Genomic DNA, 22548 nt, shown 5'->3' with positions numbered 1-22548 from the left:
CTGCACAATATTATCTGCCGTGATTCACCGACTATTTTTAGAACTCCCTACCCCGCAGCTTCCAGGGAGGAGGACAGACACAAGGAAAGGGAAGAACGGGTATTTGAGAGCCAGAAAAGCCTTATCCCCTGGCGCAGGCTGTTTACCAGGCATCAAAAATAATTAGTGTTCCCCACCCCACCCCCACCCCGGTTTGTTTGGCTCTTTTTCCTTATCTGAACCAACTCTTGCCCAGCAGGATGGGGAAATGGTTGAAAACGATCCTAATATATGCCTATTATTGCAGAGATAGAGTACACGGTTCTTCTTTTGACAGTGCTTGGGACTATTCGGTTCGATTATTTATTTCAATTGCTGTTGTTTTACATCTCATTTTAGAGATTTCTTCTAAATTGGCTTTCAGGAAAAATATTTATATTGTGCTCAGAGTCTATAAAATGTGATTTATTACTGCTTTTAAATCTTAATTAATTACTCTCCGTGAAGGCCATGTAAGGAAAAAAGAAAGAAGAGAACACCAAAGAGGCTTTGGAGTTATCCGGGTCTCTGATATCAGGAGCTGGGGAGAGGAACGGTGCAAAGTATAAACAGCATTCTGCCTGACTTCTTTGCCTAATCAATCTAATGAGGCTCAGAGCCTGGGCTGGCACTGCTTTACTAACCAGCCGGAGAAAAAGAAAAGTATTGTTTTGCTGAGCCCAGGCGCCTGAGAGACATCTTTCAATGTGGCACAGGATGGAAGATTGCAGATGGGGTCGGAAGGATTAAGGAATAACCCTGGGGTGAAAAAGAGAAAGGTCTGAAGGCAGAGAGGAGATAAAATAGGAAGAGACAAATTTAGGCCTGGGGTTTTCATTTGCCTCCCTTGGGGCAGCCCAGGATTTGCACAGCAAGCATTTTTCTTGCTACTGTTTAAGAAAAACCCAAATCTGTTTATTATGATACAGTCATTCACACAGTACACAGTGCACACCAGGTGGTACTGAATATAAACTGACTGCACACTTAAATTGATCCTATGGTGAACTGGAACTCTGCTTGAGCTTACATTTTTATTTGTCCCCCAATTTAAACTTTAATTCTCAGATCCAGCATGATACTCCATCTGAAGCTGACGTGCATAGTACTGGAATTGGGCCCTTTAGCACAATTTGTGTGACAGAGGAGTAGGTAGTGGCCTCTTTTTTTAAAAAGCAGTTCAAAAAAATTGGTAGTTACTGCAGATCAAAATCTGTGAGTTCTCTTTGTAAGGATTTATTTGTCAAATTTCCCTTCCTTAAAAAGGATTTTAGGGACTTCCCTGGTGGCACAGTTAAGAATCTGCCTGCCAATGCTGGGGACACGGGTTCGATCCCTGGTCCGGGAAGATCCCACATGCCATGGAGCAACTAAGCCTGTGTGCCACAGCTACTGAGTCTGCACTCTAGAGCCCGCGAGCCACAACTACTGAGCCCACGTGCCACAACTACTGAAGCCTGTGCGCCTAGAGCCCGTGCTCCGTGACAAGATAAGCCACCGCAGTGAGAAGCCCGTGCACTGCAACGAAGAGTAGCCCCCGCTCGCCGCAACTAGAGAAAGCCTGCACACAGCAACAAAGACCCAATGCAGCCAAAAATAAATAAATTTATTAAAAAAATTTTTTTTACTTATTTGGCTGCGCTGGATCTTAGTTGCGGCACACGGGATCTTCATTGCAGCATGCGGGATCTTTAGTTGTGGCATGCGAACTCTTAGTTGCGGCATGCATGTGGGATCTAGTTCCCCGACCAGGGATCGAACCCGGGCCCCCTGCATTGGGATTGTGGAGTCTTATGCACTGGACCACCAGGGAAGTCCCTTATTTATTTTTTATTTTTAAAAATTTAGGGAATTCCCTGGTGGTCCAGTGGTTAGGACTTGGCACCTTCACTGCCAGTTGGGCCCCGGGTTTGATCCCTGGTCAGGGAACTAAGATCCCACGAGCTGAGTGGCGCAGCCAAAAAAAGAAAAAGAAAATTAACAGACATTTATTCCTTTAGTTGAACAACCTTTACACACAAAATGTATGGTTTAACTTTTGTTGTTGTTGTTGTTTGTTTGTTTTTTGAGTGGAAAGGAATTCAGGTCTCAAGAGGTTTTGTGAGCCTGTTACCTATTTTATGGAAATCATTTAAATGAGTGAGTGATTGATTGATTGATTGATTTGCCTCAAGACCCAGCTTGCAAGATCTTAGTTGCCTGACCAGGGATTGAGCCCTGCCTGCCTCCCCACCATCCCCCACTCCCCGCCCCCCACAGTAGAAGTGCAGAGCTCTAACCACTGGAGCACCAGGGAATTCCCTAAGTAAGCCTTTTAAAAGACCTGAAGAGCATAGGAGAAAAACTGGTTCAAGGAAACGAGCAATTCGATTTCAAAATTAAACTACCTATTAAGTCAGCAAAACCAGAATTGGAAAGAATTGGGGCAATTACTCTTCCATATTTCCTACACACTCAAATTCACCCAGGTAAACAAAGCCTGGACTACTGGAAGATGGGAAGCAAACAGATGTGGTGGTATGCTGAATATTAAAGAAGGCATAATTGGTGACTTGGAAGTTTGTAGAAAGGTAAGGATTTTGAGGGTAGTTTGAGCAGGAATGAAAAAAATAATGTAGTTAAATTGGAAACCATGAACTTGTATTAACAGCAACTACATGACTTTTCTCAGTAGCCTTATGGGAATGGATAAATTGGGTTGACCCAAGATGACTTTTAACACTTGTTAGACTGAGCAATGATGTTACTTTTAAATAAAGACAACCTTATTTTTTAGCCAAAGGTAAAATGGTCACAAACTAGCACTACAGATAAAGTATTTACAATTTTGATCAAAGCTGACTTTTTCTATCCTCCCACACTTGAAAGGTATCTGATGACCATCAATTTCCCAATCCTAGTGTTACTAGCTTACAAACCTTAAGGTTTATAATTCCCTTCTCATTTACCTGATGTTCAATTTCCATCAGTTTCAGTATATGCCAGTATAAATACCATTACTATTTTGCATGAAATTCAGTATTCTACAGATCCCGTGGAGTCATGGGATTGAGTCAGGAGCCTCTGCCTTTTAAGTGAACTTCAGTGGTACTGTGGAGACCAAGGCAATTTTGTTTAGATTAACCAGGATTTGTTTCTTTTGTAAGAGAATCCTCTTGCAACATGTTTATTCAATCCTCTTAAAAATGGTGGCATTCTTTTAAACTTTTCTCCTTTCGGAAGCAGCAGTCACAGATATGGAATATTAGATTAAATCTAAAAATGTAGGCCCTAGTCAACTTTCATTACTTTTCTGCATATGATCATGACAGAGGATTAGGACATCCTTCACATTTCCAAGCAAAATCCAATTTTAAATATTTGTCCTTGGGCTTTCCTGGTGGCACAGTGGTTAAGAATCTGCATGCCAATGCAGGGGACACAGGTTTGAGCCCTGGTCCGGGAAGATCCCACATGCTGCCGAGCAACTAAGCCTGTGTGCCACAGCTACTGAGCCTGCACTCTAGAGCTGGCATGCCACAACTACTGAAGCCCGCGCAGCTAGAGCCCGTGCTCTGCAACAAGAGAAGCCACTGCAATGAGAAGCCCACGCACTGCACCAAAGAGTAGCCCCCGCTCGCCGCAACTAGAGAAAGCCCACGCGCAGCAACGAAGACACAACGCAGCCCAAAATAAATTAATTAATTAATTTAAAAAAAAAAAGTCTATCCTTGCCAAACTCCATAAAACAGCCACTGGAGAGTCACCCAGCAAGCACTGCGTCACTCCAGTAGAGCTGTAGGTTTCATCACACGCGCCGACGTGCGCACGGCTAGTTTCTGCACTCCTCTTCTACAGAATGTATTTTACACCGATTGTACAAAACAGTATTTTAAACACTGACGTATACACTTCCTAAAAGGATAAAGCAAAGACAAAAGTATTTTTCTTACTAGAAACAAGATATACCATCACTTGTAGTATTTAAACATCATTGCACTTTAGCTTTCATAATTTGACAACGCATTCATGAAACAATCTGTAGACAGCTAGTTTTAACAGACAAATTAAAAAACACTTTTTAGACATGAATATCCTAGTTCATTAGGTAAGAATTTCAAAAACATTACTTTTTTTTTTTTTTTAATTTTATTTTTGGCTGTGTTGGGTCTTCGTTGCTGAATGCGGGCTTTTCTCTGGTTGAGGCGAGCAGGGGCTACTCTTCGTTGCGGTGCGCGGGCTTCTCATTGCGGTGGCTTCTCTTGTTGTGGAGCATGGGCTCTAGGCACGCAGGCTTCAGTAGTTGTGGCACGTGGGCTCAGTAGTTGTGGTTCACGGGCTCTAGAGCACAGGATCAGTAGTTGTGGCGCAGGGCTTAGTTGCTCCGTGGCACGTGGGATCTTCCCGGACCAGGGCTCGAAACCCGTGTTCCTTGCATTGGCAGGCGGATTCTTAACCACTGCGCCACCAGGGAAGCCCACAAACATTACTTATATTAGCAGTAACAGTGGAGCTGGAGAGTACTGTGCCATCTCCAAGCTGCATGGTGAGAACCACCAGCGGTGTGGCGTAACTCGTGGCCCTTTCCAAGGCTATAGCTCTTTCAACCTGCCAGTGTCAGCCCTCACATCTACCTGTACTTGTGGACTGGACTGGTGATCCACTAGGTGTCAGGATTTCTTCTGGTAGATTTATGGAATGGATCAATGAGGATAACCTCAAAGAATTTGTGTGTAGAATTTTCACCAACCCAGTGAGAATCCAGGACTCTCAGAGCCACATGGTGGCACCCAGCTCACTCCTCCACAATAGACTGAAGGTTTCAAGCAAACTTTAGCCGTTTAACACCATGATAATTAGGCTTGCCATAGCTGGCACCCTTAGGAACTGGGCATTTGCAGCCAGCACGGCTCACAGAAATCTGATATGTGACATAACCTTGCTTGGCCTTGTATCCCAGTCTGCGTGCTTTATCAGGCTGGGTGGGGTGGAGGGCCCTGTGGAGTGCAGAGAGCTGGCAAAAGCACACCTTGAGAAGAAAGCGCATTACATCAGACTGCTTCTTCCTCCACAGCTCCTGGATGTACTAGTAAGTGCCTATTTTGGCTTACCTTTGAGATAAACTGATGGCTGCCACCAGACTGAAAGGGAGAACTTTCATTTTAAAGAAAAAGACTGATATTTGCAGTATCGTGTGACAAACCCCAAAATGTACAAGGTAAAATGGTGGCACAAAGGAGATGATGAGTTGTGTGTGGCAGGCAGAGATTGAGGGTCCAGGTTGGCTTTACAGAGCTGGTGATGCTTGGGCTGTGAGCTGAGAAAGATGGGTAGACGTTTCTGGGGTGAGGAAAGAGCATTCCATGTCTGGAGCAGTGTAACGTGGTGTGATGTCATAGGAAGAAGGGGTGTTCAAGGTGTGGGGGGAGCAGTAGCAAAAAGCTGGAGAAGCAGGTCCGATCATGGATGGCCTTGTGGTGTTTAAATTTTAGATGGGGAACCATTGAGGGGTTTTGAGCAGGGAAGAGACACAACTGGATTTACATTTAGAAAGATGACGGAGGCAGCAAAGCAGATGGAGGATGGAGTCATGGGGGCCACGCTGAAGGCTGGGAAGCAGTAGTAACTGTGGCTTCATTTCTATATTTGTTCACCAGAGCTGCCATACAAAGTACCACAGATTTGTGGCTTTAAACAACAGAAATTTATTCTCTCACAGTTCTGGAGGCTAAAAGTCCAAGGTCAAGGTGTCAGTAGGTTTGGTTTCTCCTGAGGCCTCTCTCCTTGGCTTGCGGATGGCTGCCTTCTGCCTGTGTCTCACTGTGTCCTCACATGGCCTTTCCCCTGTGTGCCTACCTGGCGTTTCCAAATTTCCTCTTCTTATAAGGATACCGGTCAGATTGTATTGGGGCCCATTTTAAATTTATTACCTCTGTAAAGGCTCTATTTCCAAATGTAATTACATTGTGAGATCCTACCGTGGATTCTGAGAATTTGCACATATGAATTTGTGTGTGTGCGTGGTGGGGCACACAGTTCAGTCCATGACACTTTGCGTTAGTAACATACATGGAACGGGGTCTGGAGACCACTGACTGATAAGGTTGTTTTCCATCTCAGCATCAGAAAATAACCAACTCATATAATCTATAAAAGTTATCTGTAAACTGGGCATTGTGATTTGTTCATAAAGGCTACTTTTGGGAATTCCCTGGCCATCCAGTGGTTAGGACTCTGAGCTTCCACCGCAGGGGGCACGGGTTTGATCCCCTGGTCAGGGAACTAAGATCCCACATACCCCCGGGGGCACGGCCAAAAAAACAGAAGACTACTTTTATGTCTGAATCCCTGATGCCCAGCAGATGATGCTGGCACTGGTTGAATTAATGAAAAGGATAAATGAATGAATTCATTATCTGCAGTGGTAATACACACTGAACTGTGGCTGGCCTCAGAATCTATGAAAAAGAGAGCCATAAAGAGCCTAGCGTGGGACTGGGTAGGAGCTCTTGCCTCTGAGATCCAAAGGACAGTATTTTCCTTTTATTTCATTTCAAGTTATTGTTACATTTTTGTCTTCCATGGTTCAGGAGCTCCCTGAGAACCAGGTCGTATACATCTATCTGTGTTCCCGGCCACTAACCCAGTTCCTGGCACAAAGTACATGCGCCATTAAAGTTTGTGGAATGAATGAGGGAATTAGATTAAAAAGTTTTAGGGAATTCCCTGGTGGTCCAGTGGTAAGGACTCGGCGCTTTCACTGCCGTGGCCTGGGTTCAATCCTTGGTCAGAGAACTAAGATCCTGCAAGCTGCGTGATGTATGCCAAAAAAAAAAAAAAAAAAAAAAAAAGTTTTAGTGAACAGAAACTGTAACTTTGCACTCAGGTTTTATAAGTCCTGTTTGTAGTTCAAGATATGTACTTCTTTTTTTTTTCCTTTTTGGTGGTCGTGGCAGTGGTGAACCTTCAAAAAATGCTTCATTGAGAAAACAGCAACCATCAGCTGAAAACTCCCTCATCTCACTGCTGCATCTACAAACTGATTTCTATCTTTTTTCTTCTCTTGTTTCAGTGGAGAAAAGGTCCTTTTTTCTAGGAAAGGCCAATATGCCCTAGAGCCTAAACCATCACCTTCCCTTCTTAAGAATTTGGAACTTTAGCTATTCTCTTCTTTTATCTTCTACCTTCTCCAACACTAAACATATTCTAATTTCCCATCTTAAAAAAGCCTCCCTGGACCCATACCTCCTTTCAGTTCTTCCCCTATCTCGCTGCTTCACTTCTTAAAATGAGTTGTCCACCTGCCATTCTACTCCCTCATTTTTCCTTCATTCTTCAATCCATTTCAGTCTGACTTCCAACTGCAGATCCAGTGGATCCTTTTCAGTCTTCTCATGCCAGACCTTCAGCGGTTTTCTACAATGTTGGTTACTTTCACCTTTTTAAAAAAAATATTTATTTATCTTTGGCTGCATTGGGTCTTCGTTACTGTGTGCGGGCTTCCTCCATTTGCGGTGAGTAGGTGGCTTCTCCTGTTGCGGAGCACGGGCTCTAGGCGCGTGGGCTTCAGTAGTTGTGGCACGTGGGCTTCAGTAGTTGTGGCACGTGGGCTCAGTAGCTGCGGCTCGCGGGCTCAGAAGCTGCGGCTCGCGGGCTCTAGAGCACAGGCTCAGTAGTTGTGGCGCACAGGCTTAGTTGCTCCGCAGCATGTAGGATCTTCCTGGACCAGGGCTCGAACCCATGTCCCCTGCATTGGCAGGTGGATTCTTAACCAGTGCACCACCAGGGAAGCCCACTTTCACCTTGTTGAAACAGTTTCTCTATCTTTGTTTGTTTGTTTGTTTGATCTTCCCTGACTCTATACTCTTCAGACTTTCCTCTTACATCTTTGGATTCCCTTTCACAGTATCCTATGGTTCCTTCTCTACCCCTTTAAAGCAGCATCTCTCAAATGTTTGCCATCTTCAGGCCACTTAATGAGTATCCTGACAGTTTTAGGTTTATTTAAAATAATGATGAACATCGTTTCATATAATGAAATGACCTTGGTATATGCTGCTCTCTCTCTGCTTTGAATTCTTTTCTGTCCACTTTGCTTGGCTGGAGAGCCGTCATCTTTTAGGCCTCAGGTCATTTCCACTGAGAGACCTCTCTTACTCTTTGACAGAACCCCTACTTTCTCCTCCTCATTATCATAATAGCTAATGATTAAACTTAAAATGTGTTGGGCCTGTCCTACATGCCTTACCTGTGTTATCTTCACAGCAACATCTTATGTGTTTAGGGGACCATTATTACTATAAGCCCCATTTTACAGATGGGGAAAGGAAGGCAGAATGGCAGAGCTGGGATTACCAACCCGGGCGATCTGTCTTTAGAGTCCGTACAGTTAAAGGTGCTAGAGTACTTATTACAATTTATATTGATATATTTATTTATCTAGTGACTGTCTCTCTCACTAATCCTCAAGGTCTGTGGGAGCAAAGACCGTGTCTGAAAGGTTCAGAGCTTAGCTTCAAGAGTGTATCTGGTACATGATAAGTACTCAGATATTTGTTCAGTAAATGAATCAATAATTAAAAAAAATTCCAGACTGGGAGGCAAACTCCTCCCCATACTCCGCGTAAAAAGAAACCGCCTTATCTCCTCCTGCCTTGATTTTCCACCTTGTGAATCAGGGGAGTCGGGGTGGGAGGACCAAGCCAGGGAGAAGAGGCGGCAAGCGCAGAGACTAGGAGAAAGGAGTCAGAACACGGAATGAGCGCTGATCTTCAGTTTCCTCCACTGCAAGATGGCACCGAGAGCACCGCGTGGTACAAAAGGATACGCTACCCTTTTCTCCATTTCGGAGCGGTGTTAAAGCTTCAAGACGTATGTTTCTATTTCCGTGAAAGAGCGCGGGACTAACGGAGCCTACGAAAGGAAGCAGCACGCGTTACCACGCTCACTAGCCTACGGTTTCGCTTGGCGCGGAATGAGGCGGTGCCGCCCACCAAGGGCTGAGTTCAGGCCTCGGCAGGCCCCGCCCGCGGGCCGTCGGAAGCGGCCCGCCCTCGCCTCCCAGGCCTGGGCGTGTCCTCGTGGGCGCACGCGCGCGCACGGCATGTTGGGAAGGCGTCCGCGCGGCGGCCATTTTGTCTTATCGGTTCCTGTTTAGCGGAGGCTTTTAGGCCGGGAGCGGGCTGGAGAGCTTGGCGACTGTGTCGCTGGCGTTTTCTTTGGTGGGTGCCAGGGCTGGTGGGAGCAGTCGCCCGAGGAAAGCACCATGATTTCGGCCGCGCAGTTGTTGGATGAGTTAATGGGCCGGGACCGAAACCTCGCCCCGGATGAGAAGCGCAGCAACGTGCGGTGGGACCACGAGAGCGTAAGTCCCGCGGGCCTTGGGCCTGTGCCCGGGCGCCGTGGGGGAGGGGAGTGGAACGGACTGGGGCCCGCCGGGGCCGCGGCGCGGTTTGGGGCCCGGGCCGCCCCGGGGTCAAGTGTCTGACCCCGTGGCCGGAGGGAGCCGGGAGGATAGCCCGGGAGGGAGGAGTCCTCCTGGATCCTAGGATAAGGGATGATTTGTTGTTGTTGTTTAAGTATCAAGGAAGTCAAAAAGACCCTTGGCAGAATTGAAAAGCACCTTAATCAGGCAGGGAATGGCGGGAAAGGAAGGAATTTTTTTTTTACATCTAGAGGCTTTGTAGTTTTCACTTCATTGTGAAATAAGGGAAAGGGCAAATTTCTACCGTTATTTGGGCTGAGCGACGTATTTAGACTGAAATTTCTGGCCAGCATTAGTGGTAAAAATCGTGACAGTATATTATTTCAGTAATGGTTCAGTTTCGACGCTTATATGGGGAAATAAAATTTTAAAAGAGGTCATAACTTGGTAGGGTTCACCGTGATTTACAAATATTGTTTGATAGCAGTACGGTCTAGTAAGCCATTCATGTAGATAATTGTCAAGGCATTTTCTTCACATGAAACTCATTTGATTCTCTTAACCCTGTAAGGGTAAATAATTATAAACCCAGTTTCACAGATGAGACTTGAGAGGCTCACCCAGGGTCTTTTGGCAAGTTAAATGGCGATACTAAACCTAATCTTTGTGGTCTTGTTCACTTTCCACAGTTCTATGAAACTGGCTCTCTGCAAATACCCTGATGTTTATCTAGTGTTTTGAACACGATGTGTAACGTTTATTTTAGGTCTTACCTGAAGAATAGATGAAGAATTTAATTTTACATGCGGTTGTAATCAAACAAGATAATTTACAGGCAGTTACTAATCAAAATATGAAGGAATAAACAAATATGCCTTTTTTTTAAAGTTGCTTACTCATTTTAAACATAGGCTTTGGTCAGAATAAAATTTCTCTTGCAATGCGGGAAAACAAGTTGGTGCTAGACGAGTCCTTTCAGTACCTTAAAAAATAAGCGTTTGACTAAAGTTGTGAGGCGCTGCCTTATTCCACAGTAGTATGAAGTGTTGTGGTAGAATTTATAGAGTAACTGTGTTTTTTGCCTTGATTCTTTCTTTTCTAGGCATTTCTTTGTCACAGTGAAGTAACTTTTTCTTTTACCACTTCACTCAGTAATCTAAGCTTTGCAAAAAGAAAAAAATGAACATCATGATTCACTTGATGGACAAATAGGACATTTATCTATTTTGAATTACAGAGGGAAAATTGCTTTTGATTGCCTGCTTATCAACTGGAGCAGCCTATGCCTGTGCCTAATTGGTTTTGAACAAGTGTTGTGGAGAAACTTTTTTTCCTGGTGGTATTTTATTGCCACATTGCATTACATGTGCTGGGTTTATAACATAAGCAATGAGGCTGTCAGAAAAGCAACTTAAGTTTTATGTCATCTTAGTTACAATAAATCTGTTTTCCTTTCAGTTTTAGTGCTTCTCACTGATTTAAACTTTTGGTGCTGTTGTCAAAATATTTTATGCCTTTAATGACAGATTACACTTCATTCTAGATTCAGGGATTTGAAAAAGTCAATTGCTGGTGTTTCAGATTCTTGTCTGCAAGGAAAGGTTGGTGTAGACCAGCATGTGGCGTCTTCTAAATAAGCAGGAATTACTATAGAGTTTTATAAAGCTGGGGAAGCTCGTGGCATCACTTCCAGGTCATTTGTGTATGTTGTTGGCTGTTAGTGCTAAAGTCCTGGAGGAATGGACAACCCCAGTATGTACTGTAAGGGTTTCACCATCACTGTAACCTGATATTTCTTTTTTTTTTTTTTTTTTTTTGCCCACGCCTCGAGGCTTGTGGGATCTTAGTCCCTGACCAGGAATCAAACGCAAGCCGTAGTCAGTGAAAGCGTGGAGTCCTAACCACTGGACCACCAGGGAATTCCCCAAAATATTTTTGCATTCCTATTCTATCTGGAAATTTTTCTTGGCCACACTTGTACTAGAGGCAGAAAGCCATTTCAGCTGGGTGGGGTCCTTTTGTTTAACAATGAAATGGAAGCTTTACATTAGTATTAAAAGTAATTCCTAGATGTCTGCATCAGACTGATCTGTGGAATTTGTTTTAAATGCAGATATCTGTACTTCTCAGGCGCCGCCCCCATTCTGATAGGTCTACGTGAAGGCCCCAGAAATCTGCATTTTTTAAAATGGCATCTTTACGCATACTAAAGCTCATTAACTACTGCTTCCTGACCCACCTCCTTAGTGTCAATACTAGGTTTTTTTGTTTGTTTTAATAAATTTATTTATTTTTATTTTTGGCTGTGTTGGGTATTCGTTGCTGTGCGCGGGCTTTCTCTAGTTGCAGTGAACGGGGGCTACCCTTGGTTGCAGTGCATGGGCTTCTCATTGTTGTGGCTTCTCTTGTTGCGGAGCATGGGCTCTAGGTGGGCAGGTTTCAGTAGTTGTGGCTCGCAGGCTCAATAGTTGTGGTGCACGGGCTTAGTTGCTCTGCGGCATGTGGGATCTTACCAGGCCAGGGATTGAACCCGTGTTCCCTGCATTGGCAGGCAGATTCTTAACCACTGCGCCACCAGGGAAGCCCAATACTAGGTTTTTAATTGTGAGCTAGAAGCACTTGGGGGAAACTAATTTTTAAGTGAAGGATGCTTCTGTGATGCAAATTACTGACCTTTCATTTATTTGTAAAGATGTATGTATGTAACCACTATCAGGGAAAGTGTTTTACTTTACAGGCCTTTCCAACTTTTGTAGATTGTTACCTTTGGATCTGAGAGAAAGTAGTGTTCAACTAAAGTAGTTTTCAACTCAAGTCAAATCAGCTTTAATACTGTTCCAAGGATTCATTGACACACCCTCCTCCCTCATTGATTAATATTTTACATTTCCTTGAGATTATTAGTATTTTTGCATTAAGCAGTTTGCTCTGCTTTGTTAATCCTAAACAACCAGGGTAATGAGGAAAGCATATGATTTAAACTGCCTAGTGTGAGCACCTTTTGGTTAGTGTTCACATGCAAAGATTTCAGTGTTTGATAGAGAAGCATTGGTAGCCTTCTGGTCATCTGAAGAGTTGAGATTGTAGGGAATTGTAAAGTTTGGTCTGGAACTTTTATTATTATATATATATATAAAAGGAACTTAGTAGTTCAAATTGATTTTATATTGTAGATCTCACCCCAAAAGTGAAATTAACTGTTGACTTAACTCTGATTCTAATAATATATAAAATGAGACTTTGTTCATAATTTATCAAATTCAAGTGTGCCCTCTTTTCAGTGAAGGCCTAATAATTTATGAAGGGAATTGAAATAAATGTTCTTTTCTAAAATCTTCACAGTGTTAGCAGATACCGTCACTGACACTGAAAGTTGTTTAGAAAAGAAAAAACAGTTAAGTTACTGTCCACATTTTTACTTGTGACTTTTAACATCTAAAAAAGGGATTCAGAATCTAAGAAGGAAATTGGAAGCAAAAAATGAGTAATTATACTGCATGGCATCTAGAAGTATTTTACTAGACAGTTTTAATTCATAGTCACCAAAATGTTTTATCTGTCAGAAGTATAGACATCTCTTGCCTCACTCTGTAGTGCGTAGTAAGTGTTGGGCTTCTTGGAATTGCCAGCAGCCTATATGTTGTGTATATAACTGCTGTTTACTTTTTTCTCTCCAAAACACATACAGAAGTGAATAGTGGAATGAACTCCACATGTAACCATACCCAGTAAGACACGTTATCAGCAGATGGCCACTATTATTTCCTCTGTATGTCCTACCTCTTTCATTATTTTGAAGCAGTTGTATCATTTCAACCTTAAAGACATCATTGTCTATCTCTAAAATATAAGGACTGGGACTTCCCTGGCGTTCCTGTGGTTAAGACTGCACTCCCAGTGCAGGGGGCACAGGTTCGCTCCCTGGTTGGGGAAGTAAGGTTCTGCATGCCTTGGGGCACGACAAATAAATAACCACAATATTATTATCACACTGAAAATATTAAGGTATTTCCTTAATATTTGATTGCCTTTGGGAAACCGTGTGTGTGTCTCTCTCTCTCTCTTTCTCTCTTTCTCTCTCTCTCGGTGTGTCTCATTAGACTTTTCTTCTACTGATGCACCGTGCAGCTTGTGGGATCTTAGTTCCCTGACCAGGGATTGAATCTGGACCCTCAAGCAGTGAAAGCGCGGAGTCCTAACCACTGGACTTGCAGGGAATTCCTGGTATCTCATTAGACTTGATTTCTTCACACGGGGAGAAAGTAGCTTAAGTTAGTATACAGTGTTTCATTGTTTTATGAAATGTGTTTAATTTTCTGATAATTTCTTGTAAATTGAGGAAATTCCTGTAATTACTTTGAATGATACAAATAATGCAAATTATTTTGAATGACACAAAAATGTATCATTCTTATAGTATGTACAACAGAATAGTATAGATGCAGCACTTTCCCTGAGAGAACTGTCATTTGGTAGCAGTTTTGAAGGAGTAATGGGCTTTTGTAGCACAGTGGGGGAAAGTCTAGAAAAGCACACATGAAAGGGGCACTTAACCCAGACTGGGGTACTTGGGGAAGGCCTCTTAAAGTGGCCTTTAAATACTGGGACCTAAAGGATTCTTAGGAGTTAGCCTGAGGGAGAGAAGACAAATGTTACTAGGGGCTGGAGAGAATCTTAGGCCTGAGAAATTGTGAATAGTATTAGAGCTGAAGCCCTTGTTTTTGTTGTTGGGGAAGGAGGTGTGTAGATAGATGAGCAGGAACCTTGTTTTGAATGTTTTTTATAAGCCTTGTTAAAAGTTGGGACTAAATGACATTGGGAAATAATTGAAGGCTTCTTAGTGGGAGAGAGATGTTCACTATCTCTGCTGCTGTGGAAAATTGATTAAAATTTTACAAGAAATTTGTGTAGGCAATAAAAAAGAGAGTGAACCATGACTAATTACTGTTAGGAATTGATTTTACTATTATGTTCCCTCTGATTTAGAGTTGTTAAAATGATTTTTTACAAAAGTAAACTTGCTTTACTATAAAAGATTAAAATTAGAAGTAAACAGCGAAAGTCTGACCTTGTCTCCCCTTCCTGTTGCCAAATTCCCCTGGAAAAGCTTAAAAATTTGTATGTATGTTTCCAGATGTTTTCTAGTAATTTACAGGCACAGATATATAAGTGAAAGTTGTCATATAATAATGTAATGTTATATAAGTTATAATATATACTTAAGAACTTTCACTTATACTGTGGAATCTTTCCTCGTTGGTACATGTAAATCTACCTTAGGGCTTCCCTGGTGGCGCATGGAAGAATCTGCCTGCCAATGCAGGGGACATGGGTTCGAGCCCTGGTCTGGGAAGATCCCACATGCCGCGGAGCAGCTAAGCCCGCGTGCCCCAACTACTGAGCCTGTGCTCTAGAGCCCGTGTGCCACAACTACTGAGCCCGCGTGTTGCAACTACTGAAACCTGCGCGACTAGAGCCCGTGCTCTGCAACAAGAGAAGCCACTGCAATGAGAAGCCCGCGCACCACAACTAAGAGTAGCCCCCACTCGCCGCAACTAGAGAAAGCCCGCGTTAAGCAACGAAGACCCAACACAGCCAAAAATAAATTAAAAAAAAAAAATCTATCTTAGTTTAACTATTTCCTGGTGGATATGTAGATTATGTCAAATTCTTTTACCATTACCAACCAATCTGCAATGAACGTTCTCGTACATGTAGCTGAATCATTTTTAGGATAGGTTCCTAGAAAGATGATGACTTTTAAGTTAAATGCATATTTTACTTAGTCATTTTGATGGATGCTGCAAAATTGTCCCACAACTCTAGTAATGTTTGGAATGTTTCTTTTCCCAACAAAGTATCTAATGCCAGATTTTTATTTTTTTGAATTTTGAATTTGAATTTTATTTTCAGATATTGTTTTAATTTTTGACAGTTTGACTTTGTTTAATGTGATGGAAACTTGGAATTAAAATTTTCTAGTCAGATTCCTAAGATTGGTTGTATCTGCATTCTCTTAAGTGGTAGTGAAAAGTATGCTGTTGAGATTGAACTCTTCTGGTCTTTAGTGTTAGCTTAATACAGCCAAAAATATATAAATAAATAAAATAAATTTATTAAAAAAAAAGAATATTTTTAGTTAAACATCCTCAATCCCTGGGAAGGGTTAAAAGAAGCAGTCTTAAGTAGCTAGAGTTTATTGGGTAGAATAACAAACGTGTTGATGTTCCATTTCTTTATGACAATATCTTAAGGAGAATTGGAGAGTGGAAAGAGCACACAGAAAAAAATTAGGAAAATAGGTTTTAATCTGTATTTTGTAAGATGCCTTCAGGGCACGTCATGTGGTTGATCTCAGTTTCTCATCTCAGATGGAGTGATTGGACTAAATTATAGGTAGACCTGCTGGCATGTCTTATTTGATCTACATAGTGCCTAAAGACATATTTTATAAAGTAATGGGTAGTATTTAAAAAACCAGACTTATTTGCCCATTTCTCCCAATTCATTAAATGGAGAGTTTAAGTTTTACAATCCCACTGTGAAATACTTATTGTCTCCTTTTTTTGTATTGAGGACACGAGGCAGAGTTACAGCCTATAGTTTTTCACAGTTGAAAAGTGGCGGCCACGATTCAAACTCTGCAGTATGTTGCCTCTCCAAGCATACCTATTTCAACTTGCCTATTTCATACTGTGCTATGTCTGTCTTTTCATGTTTCCTTATGCCTAGAATGTCTTGTCATTCCACTTCTGAACTTAATCAGTTCAAGCTTCACCACTTGACATTCCTGACTAAATTCCTGTCTGTTCTAGTGATGCACGTACATTTTAGTTTTTGTGTCGCTACTAGACCAAGCTTCTTCAGGAGTGAGTCTTGTATTGATACTTCAAGCATCGTTTTTAGCACATAGTGTTAAATGATTGTTGAAGTGCCATTTTCCACTTCTTAAAATTAAATGCCATTTAAAATTAAAATTCCATACAGTACTTATTAGATTTAAGTGTGTTCACTCATGTATTTTATTGGAAAACTGACATAGTATATTTAGACTTAGAGTTTTGACCACTTAGAATGTACTATGTTTTGGAAAACTATTTATATAAATAAGGCTTAGAGTTTAGAATAAAACTTTATTTATTTTTAATTAAAAAAATTTTTTTGGCTGCGTTGGGTCTTCGTTGCTGCGCGTGGGCTTTCTCTAGTTGCAGCGAGCGGGGGCTACTCTTCGTTGCGGTGCACGGGCTTCTCATTGCAGTGGCTTCTCTTGTTGCGGAGCACGGGCTCTAAGCGCACAGGCTTCAGTAGTTGTGGCACGCAGGCTCAGAAGTTGTGGCTCGTGGGTTCTAGAGCGCAGGCTCAGTCGTTGTGGCGCATGGGCTTAGTTGCTCCGCGGTATGTGGGATCTTTCTGGACCAGGGATCGAACCCATGTCCCCTGCATTGGCAGGCAGATTCTTAACCACTGTGCCACCAGGGAAGTCCTAAGAATAAAACTTTAAATAGCTCTGAAAATCAGAGAATTTATTACACATTTTATGACAAACCTTGAAGTTAGTAGTCATCCCCACTTTTACAGAAAACTTAAGTCATACAGTATGTGGTTAAGCCCAGTTCAGATCCAGGTCAGTTTGATTTTGGTGATAAATGTTAGTAAAACTAAGATTCAATAAGTACTATTTGGAAATACTTCCAAAAAGATTTCCTTCCTAGAAATACTTGAAGTTTGTATTTGGTTATATTTAAGAGTCAGGAGGGACCACAGAGATGTTTATTCCTTTTGTTTTAATGAACAGTAGTCTTATTTACACATGTACTTGAAAGTAAAATGCATAGTGATAGTAATAATAGTAAACTTTCATACTTATGAGGGCTGAACGCCAAGTTTAGTTTTAAAATTAAATAATATAATTAATATAATTTAATAATATAATTAAAACCATATAATTTGTAGCTATAAATAATGGTAAATGCTGGTAATAACTATTATTAACCTATTTCATATAACTATTAAAATTGTGGGGAATTTGTTAAATAATTTTTGGGCCCTTGGAACCAGGGTTGTCTGAAAGATAAGTAGCATACCCTCTTTGTCTCTGTCCTTCTTCCCCTAAATGAAAGAGATTCTTTTTTTAAAAAAATTAATTAATTATTTGGTTGCGCTGGGTCTTAGTTGTGGCTCACGGGCTCCTTAGTTGTGGCTCGCCTGCTCCTTAGTTGTGGCATGCAAACTCTTAGTTGCGGCATGCATGCAGGATCTAGTTCCCTGACCAGGGATCGAATCCGGGCTCCCTGCATTGGGAGCATGGAGTTTTAACCACTGTGCCACCAGGGAAGTCCCCTGAAAGAGATTCTTAAACTGAATGTTGGCATTGGTATTTTGCTGATACACTTAAAGTGGATGCAAAATTTAACAAATCAGACTTTTTAATAATTAGAAAAGTATATAGCATTTTAAAACATTAACCATTTGCACGTATAGAGCCCTTTTAAAATTCAGGTATAGTTGATTTACAATATTATATAAGTTTCGGGTGTACAACATAGTGATTTACAGTTTTTAAAGATTTTACTCTATTTACAGTTACTGTAAAATATTGGCTATATTCCCTGTGCTGTACAATATATCTTTGTAGCTTATTTATTTTATACATCATAGTCTGTACCTCTTAATACACTACCTCTATTTTGCCCCTGCCTCTTCCCTTGCCCCATTTGTTTGTTCTCTATATCACAGAGTCTGTTTTATTTTGTTGTTATTATATTCACTAACTTGCTTTTTTTTTTTAAGATTCCACAAATGCGTACAGTATTTGTCTTTCTCTCTCTGGCTTATTTCACTAAGTACAATCCCCTCCAAGTCCATCTTTGTTGTTGCAAATGGCAAATTTTCATTCTTTTTCATGGCTGATTAGTGTTCCGTTGTGTATATATACCACATTTTCTTTATCCATTCATGTGTTGATGGACACTTAGGATGCTTCCATATCTTGGCTGTTGTAAATAATGCTTCTGTGAACATTGGGGTGCATGTATCATTTTGAATTAGTGTTTTCGTTTTCTTTGGATATATACCCTGGAGTGGAATTGTTGGATCATATATGGTAGTTCTGTTTTTACTTTTTTGAGGAACTTCCATATGGTTTTTCCACAGTGGCTGCACCAATTTACATTCCTCCCAACAGTGTACAAGGGTTCCCCTTTCTCCACATCCTCGCCAACATGTTATTTGTGGTCATACAGAGCCTTTTTAATAACTTAAAATCGAGTGTTAGAACTTCTAAAGAAAAGAAAATGGTATAAAGATACTATGACACATGGCTACATATAACAGGATAATATTAATATAAAACTAAATATGTTTAGACATGATTTTTGAATCTCATTGTTCTTTATGAGACCTTTCTTTATAAGACCTTAGTTCTTCTGGACACAGCTTATGGAACCACATTGCTTCAGACAAGTATAAAACAATTGACCTTTGAAGCAAAAAACAGTCTATTTGAGATTTAACATCCAGTTCTAAGTGTCTCGAAAAAACTCATCCAATCTTAAATTTAGCAGACCTTTTCTATCATAGTTTTACATTGAAAATTTACCCAATAACAATGAAGGGTTATATGAAGGGAGATACTTTGGAATTTTGCTTAACAGGCTTTGGTTTGCAGTGTTATAGAATTAAACATAGGATAGAGCAGTCTTGGAATATATCTGAAGGAGTTACAAAAGTACCAATGAGAGAGAAAAGTCGGTTTCATGTTAATAATTTTTCCTCATACCATAGAAGTCACTCAGTAAAGTGCTGGCATGTGTGAAAATATCCACTGCATCTTAGGGCCTGTTACAGGATCTCTTTAAGTGAAAATACTGAACCAGATTGCTTTAAATAAGTGTTATTTGGAATTTAGGCAGTGATTTCCAGATCTTAGTCTGTAAATTGGTTCTGGTCTTTAACAAAGTTAGACAGTAAGAACAATGTGTTTTTTATTTGTGTGTTTTTAAATAAAAATAAAAAGTCATCTTTTTTCTGGATGTCTTTATCCAATATTTTTTGTTGCTTGGGAGTAGGGCAGTGATTTCTAATACTGTAATAGAAATAGGAAGTAATTATAGAAATAGAAAATGCTGGTAACTGTCAGTCCTGCATTTCTTGTACTGAAATCCAGGAGTCTGAAAGTCATTAATTTACCTAACTAAATGGCTTAACAAATGAAATTGTTCTTAAACTTACTTGGTTGAAAGATGAAGATCATGAAATGAGAAAATAGTTATTTGGCACCCTTTTCTGGTATAGTTCTAAAACCAAACAATTTCAAAAAGTTAAATTACCTTTGTTTTTCTTCACTAGGTTTGTAAATATTATCTCTGTGGTTTTTGTCCTGCGGAATTGTTCACAAACACTCGTTCTGATCTTGGTAAGTAAATATTCTGTGTAACTTCTATCGAATTTATGATTAAAGAGAAACTGATACTTTATAATTTTGAAAAGAAGTTTTCTCTTAAAGGTTTGTTGATAAAGTAATTTCTTTCCTGGTTTAGTTTTTTGAATGTATTAATAAATGTCAGTCTAATTAAACGTGGTGGCTTAATTGAATATACATATCTATTTCCACTCCCTCCTGAAACCCCTCCACTAAAATGAAAATTTAAAAACAAAAAAGGTGTAAATGGAAGAGTCGAGATAACATTAGAGATGTCAGCACATTTTTGGAAGATGACAAGTGGATGGAAGAATAGCAGAGAAACCTGTACCCTAAAAGCCTGCAGAAGGGGATATTAAACAGAAGCAAGAGTTTGATCAGCAGAACCCTGGACAGGCTCAGGATTTGGAGGCATCAGGTACCATAGAAGGCAGAGTTGAATCATGGGGCTGAAAACCAGAGATTAGTCTAGTTCAGGGTTTCTCAACCTTGACATTTGACAGTTTTACCTGGAAAATTCTGTGTTTGCGGGGGTGGGAGGGGCTGTCCTTTGAATTGTAGGATGTTTAGTAGCATCCTTGGCCTGCACCCAGTAGATGCCAGTAACATTTCCCAATTGTGACAACCAAAAATGCCTCCAGGCATTGCCAGTTACCCCTGGGGGAAAACTGCCCCCTGTTGAGAACCACTAGTCTGTGGTCAGACATGTGCATCTGGTGATTCTGTCTCCCACCCCTACAGCCCAGGAGACCCCAGGGGGTTATGTTCTGAAGAAATTGGGGTAAGGAGACTCTAGTTCATTTGAACCACAAAGTGCAAAAAAAAAATTTGATCATTTTCTTCTCCCAAGGATGGTACATAACTAGTATCATTCTAGAAACATTAACAGCTTGCCCTAAAACATTAAGAGCACATTAGGGCTGGATGTATCTAGATATTGGGAGTAGAGATACAGGACAGGGCAGTAATGAACAAAGATGAGACTATAAGAGATTAAATGAGTCTGTATTCTCAATAGTGAGGTTTTCCCATTCCCTTCCTCTGCCCTGTTCCTAGAAGGATACAGCCAGATGTTTTTTCCCCAGGCAGAAGAGAAGAGGATTCTTTAGAGAAAGTGAACAGTTCCAGAGAAGTGATCTACAGGTACTGACCCTTGGGGAATCTCCTAAAAGAAAGTCTTGCTACCCAATTTTCCTATGGTAAAGCCTGTTAGTTGACAAACCCTGCCTGAGCATACCAACTTCGAGTCAGATTTTGGAAGTGTTTTGCCAGCCAAGGAATACCAGTCAGACATTTGAAGAAAACCTTCAAACAAAAGATTAACCAAAACCAACAGAAAAAAAGAATTTAGTGGAGTATGGTGGATAATGGGGGAAAACAGAAGAAAAAAAAATTTTAAAGCCATAACTAAATTTAGTATCCTCAGAGAAATAAGAGAACATATCAGGAGGAATAGGATGCTGTATAAAAAGGGAAGTTCTGAAAAACTAAGAAGAGTTCCTAGAAATTAGAACTAGAGAAATCTGAAATAAAATCAGGGGAAAGTTTTGAGGATAAAATAAATTTGTGGAATGTTAATAAAAAATTAAAATTTGAAAAAATTATATTAGTCCAGTCCTCTAATAGCTAATTAAGAGTTCTAGATAGAGAAAACAGAAGGGAGGAAATTTTAATATTGCATTACTAAAGGACTTTACCCTCTAGATTGAGTGAGTCCTTCAAGAGCTCAGCACAACAAATGAAAAAAGATCCACACCATTGTGAAATTCCAGAACACCAGGGGTGAGGGTGGGGCACATAGGGTTATCAATCAGGATGGCCTCAGATTTGTCAGTATGACACTGGAAGCTTGAAGACACTGGAGAAATACCCTCAGGATTCTGAATGAAAAAAATGTTTTTACCTAGGTTGGCTGTATAGCCAAACAGGAAAATATGAGGGTGGAAAAAAAAGGACATTTTCAGATATGCACGGTCTCAACAAATTTATCTACCACCTTTTCTCTGGAAACTCATGGGCATAAACCAAGAAGGAGAGAAATGAGAGATCCAGTAAACTTCAGTACAGACCAGAAAAGGAGTTTCTAAGGATGACAACTCTATTAGTGAGCTTAGAAAAAAAGCAGCCCAGGTTGAAGCAGGACAGAAAGCTCATGGAAGAAATAAAGCTGGTTAGCTGATATATTTTGAATCTTGAAGGAGATTGGTATTGAGATGGTTTCTTATAGCTGAGTTAAAGTGTTTGAGAAGAATTTGGAAATAGAGACATAGAAAAGACTAAACAAAGAATTCCAGTAAGTGTATCAAAAGTGTCATTATAATGCACCTTTTGTTTGACTCAGCAGTTAATGTAGGACTTGCATAATCAAAATATAAGCACTGAATGTTTATTTAACTTAAATTTTTGATGCCTAAGATAAACCAAGAAAAAGCAAAATAAGCATAAAATTTAGAAATATGGAGGTAAATTCCAGAAGATACAACTGAAAGGGTCAAAATTGGTTGCCTTTTGGAGATGGTAAGGGGTAGGACTAGGGTGCTAGTCTTGTACTATTCACAGAGACTCAAAATTAATAAAATGTCGCTGGTGGTTCAGACCAGTGGTCTACCCTCATCCCAGTTTTCTTCTTGGTGGCAGTAAGGAACAATTTTTTCATTCCTCCTACTCCCTCTTTTTTCTTCTCTTACGTAGTTCTGCGTTATACTCA

General features: G+C 40.7%; 1 protein-coding gene and 1 pseudogene across 11 annotated transcripts in view; one reads left to right on the top strand and one right to left on the bottom strand.

Annotated features, from left to right (window-relative positions):
* Nucleotides 1-3205: 3205 nt before the first annotated feature.
* LOC309651194 (large ribosomal subunit protein eL15 pseudogene) lies at nt 3206-8841 on the bottom strand (annotated as a pseudogene). The gene is made up of 2 exons: nt 8830-8841; nt 3206-5083 (listed from the first exon to the last, which is right to left on the bottom strand). The product of its transcript is annotated as a large ribosomal subunit protein eL15 pseudogene (transcript).
* A 235-nt stretch (nt 8842-9076) lies between these two features.
* The window catches only part of LUC7L3 (LUC7 like 3 pre-mRNA splicing factor), a 24193-nt gene continuing 10721 nt past the window's right edge, over nt 9077-22548 (top strand). For 9 of the 10 annotated variants that reach the window (XR_014257322.1, XM_082440379.1, XM_082440380.1 and 6 more), the window contains exons 1-2: nt 9099-9361; nt 19769-19835. Coding sequence is in view for 9 of the 10 variants with exons in the window: in XM_082440379.1 (XP_082296505.1) it covers nt 9263-9361; nt 19769-19835 (166 nt within the window). In the remaining variant the exon portion in view is untranslated. Of the gene's footprint in view, nt 9362-19768; nt 19836-22548 lie in introns of all 10 variants that reach the window. The other variant, XM_082440378.1, reaches the window with a different exon arrangement.

Source organism: Balaenoptera physalus (assembly GCF_965194825.1).
Source record: "Balaenoptera physalus genome assembly, chromosome: 20".
NCBI classification, from domain to species: Eukaryota; Metazoa; Chordata; class Mammalia; order Artiodactyla; family Balaenopteridae; genus Balaenoptera; species Balaenoptera physalus.
This window is presented reverse-complemented; position numbering and strand designations above follow the sequence as displayed.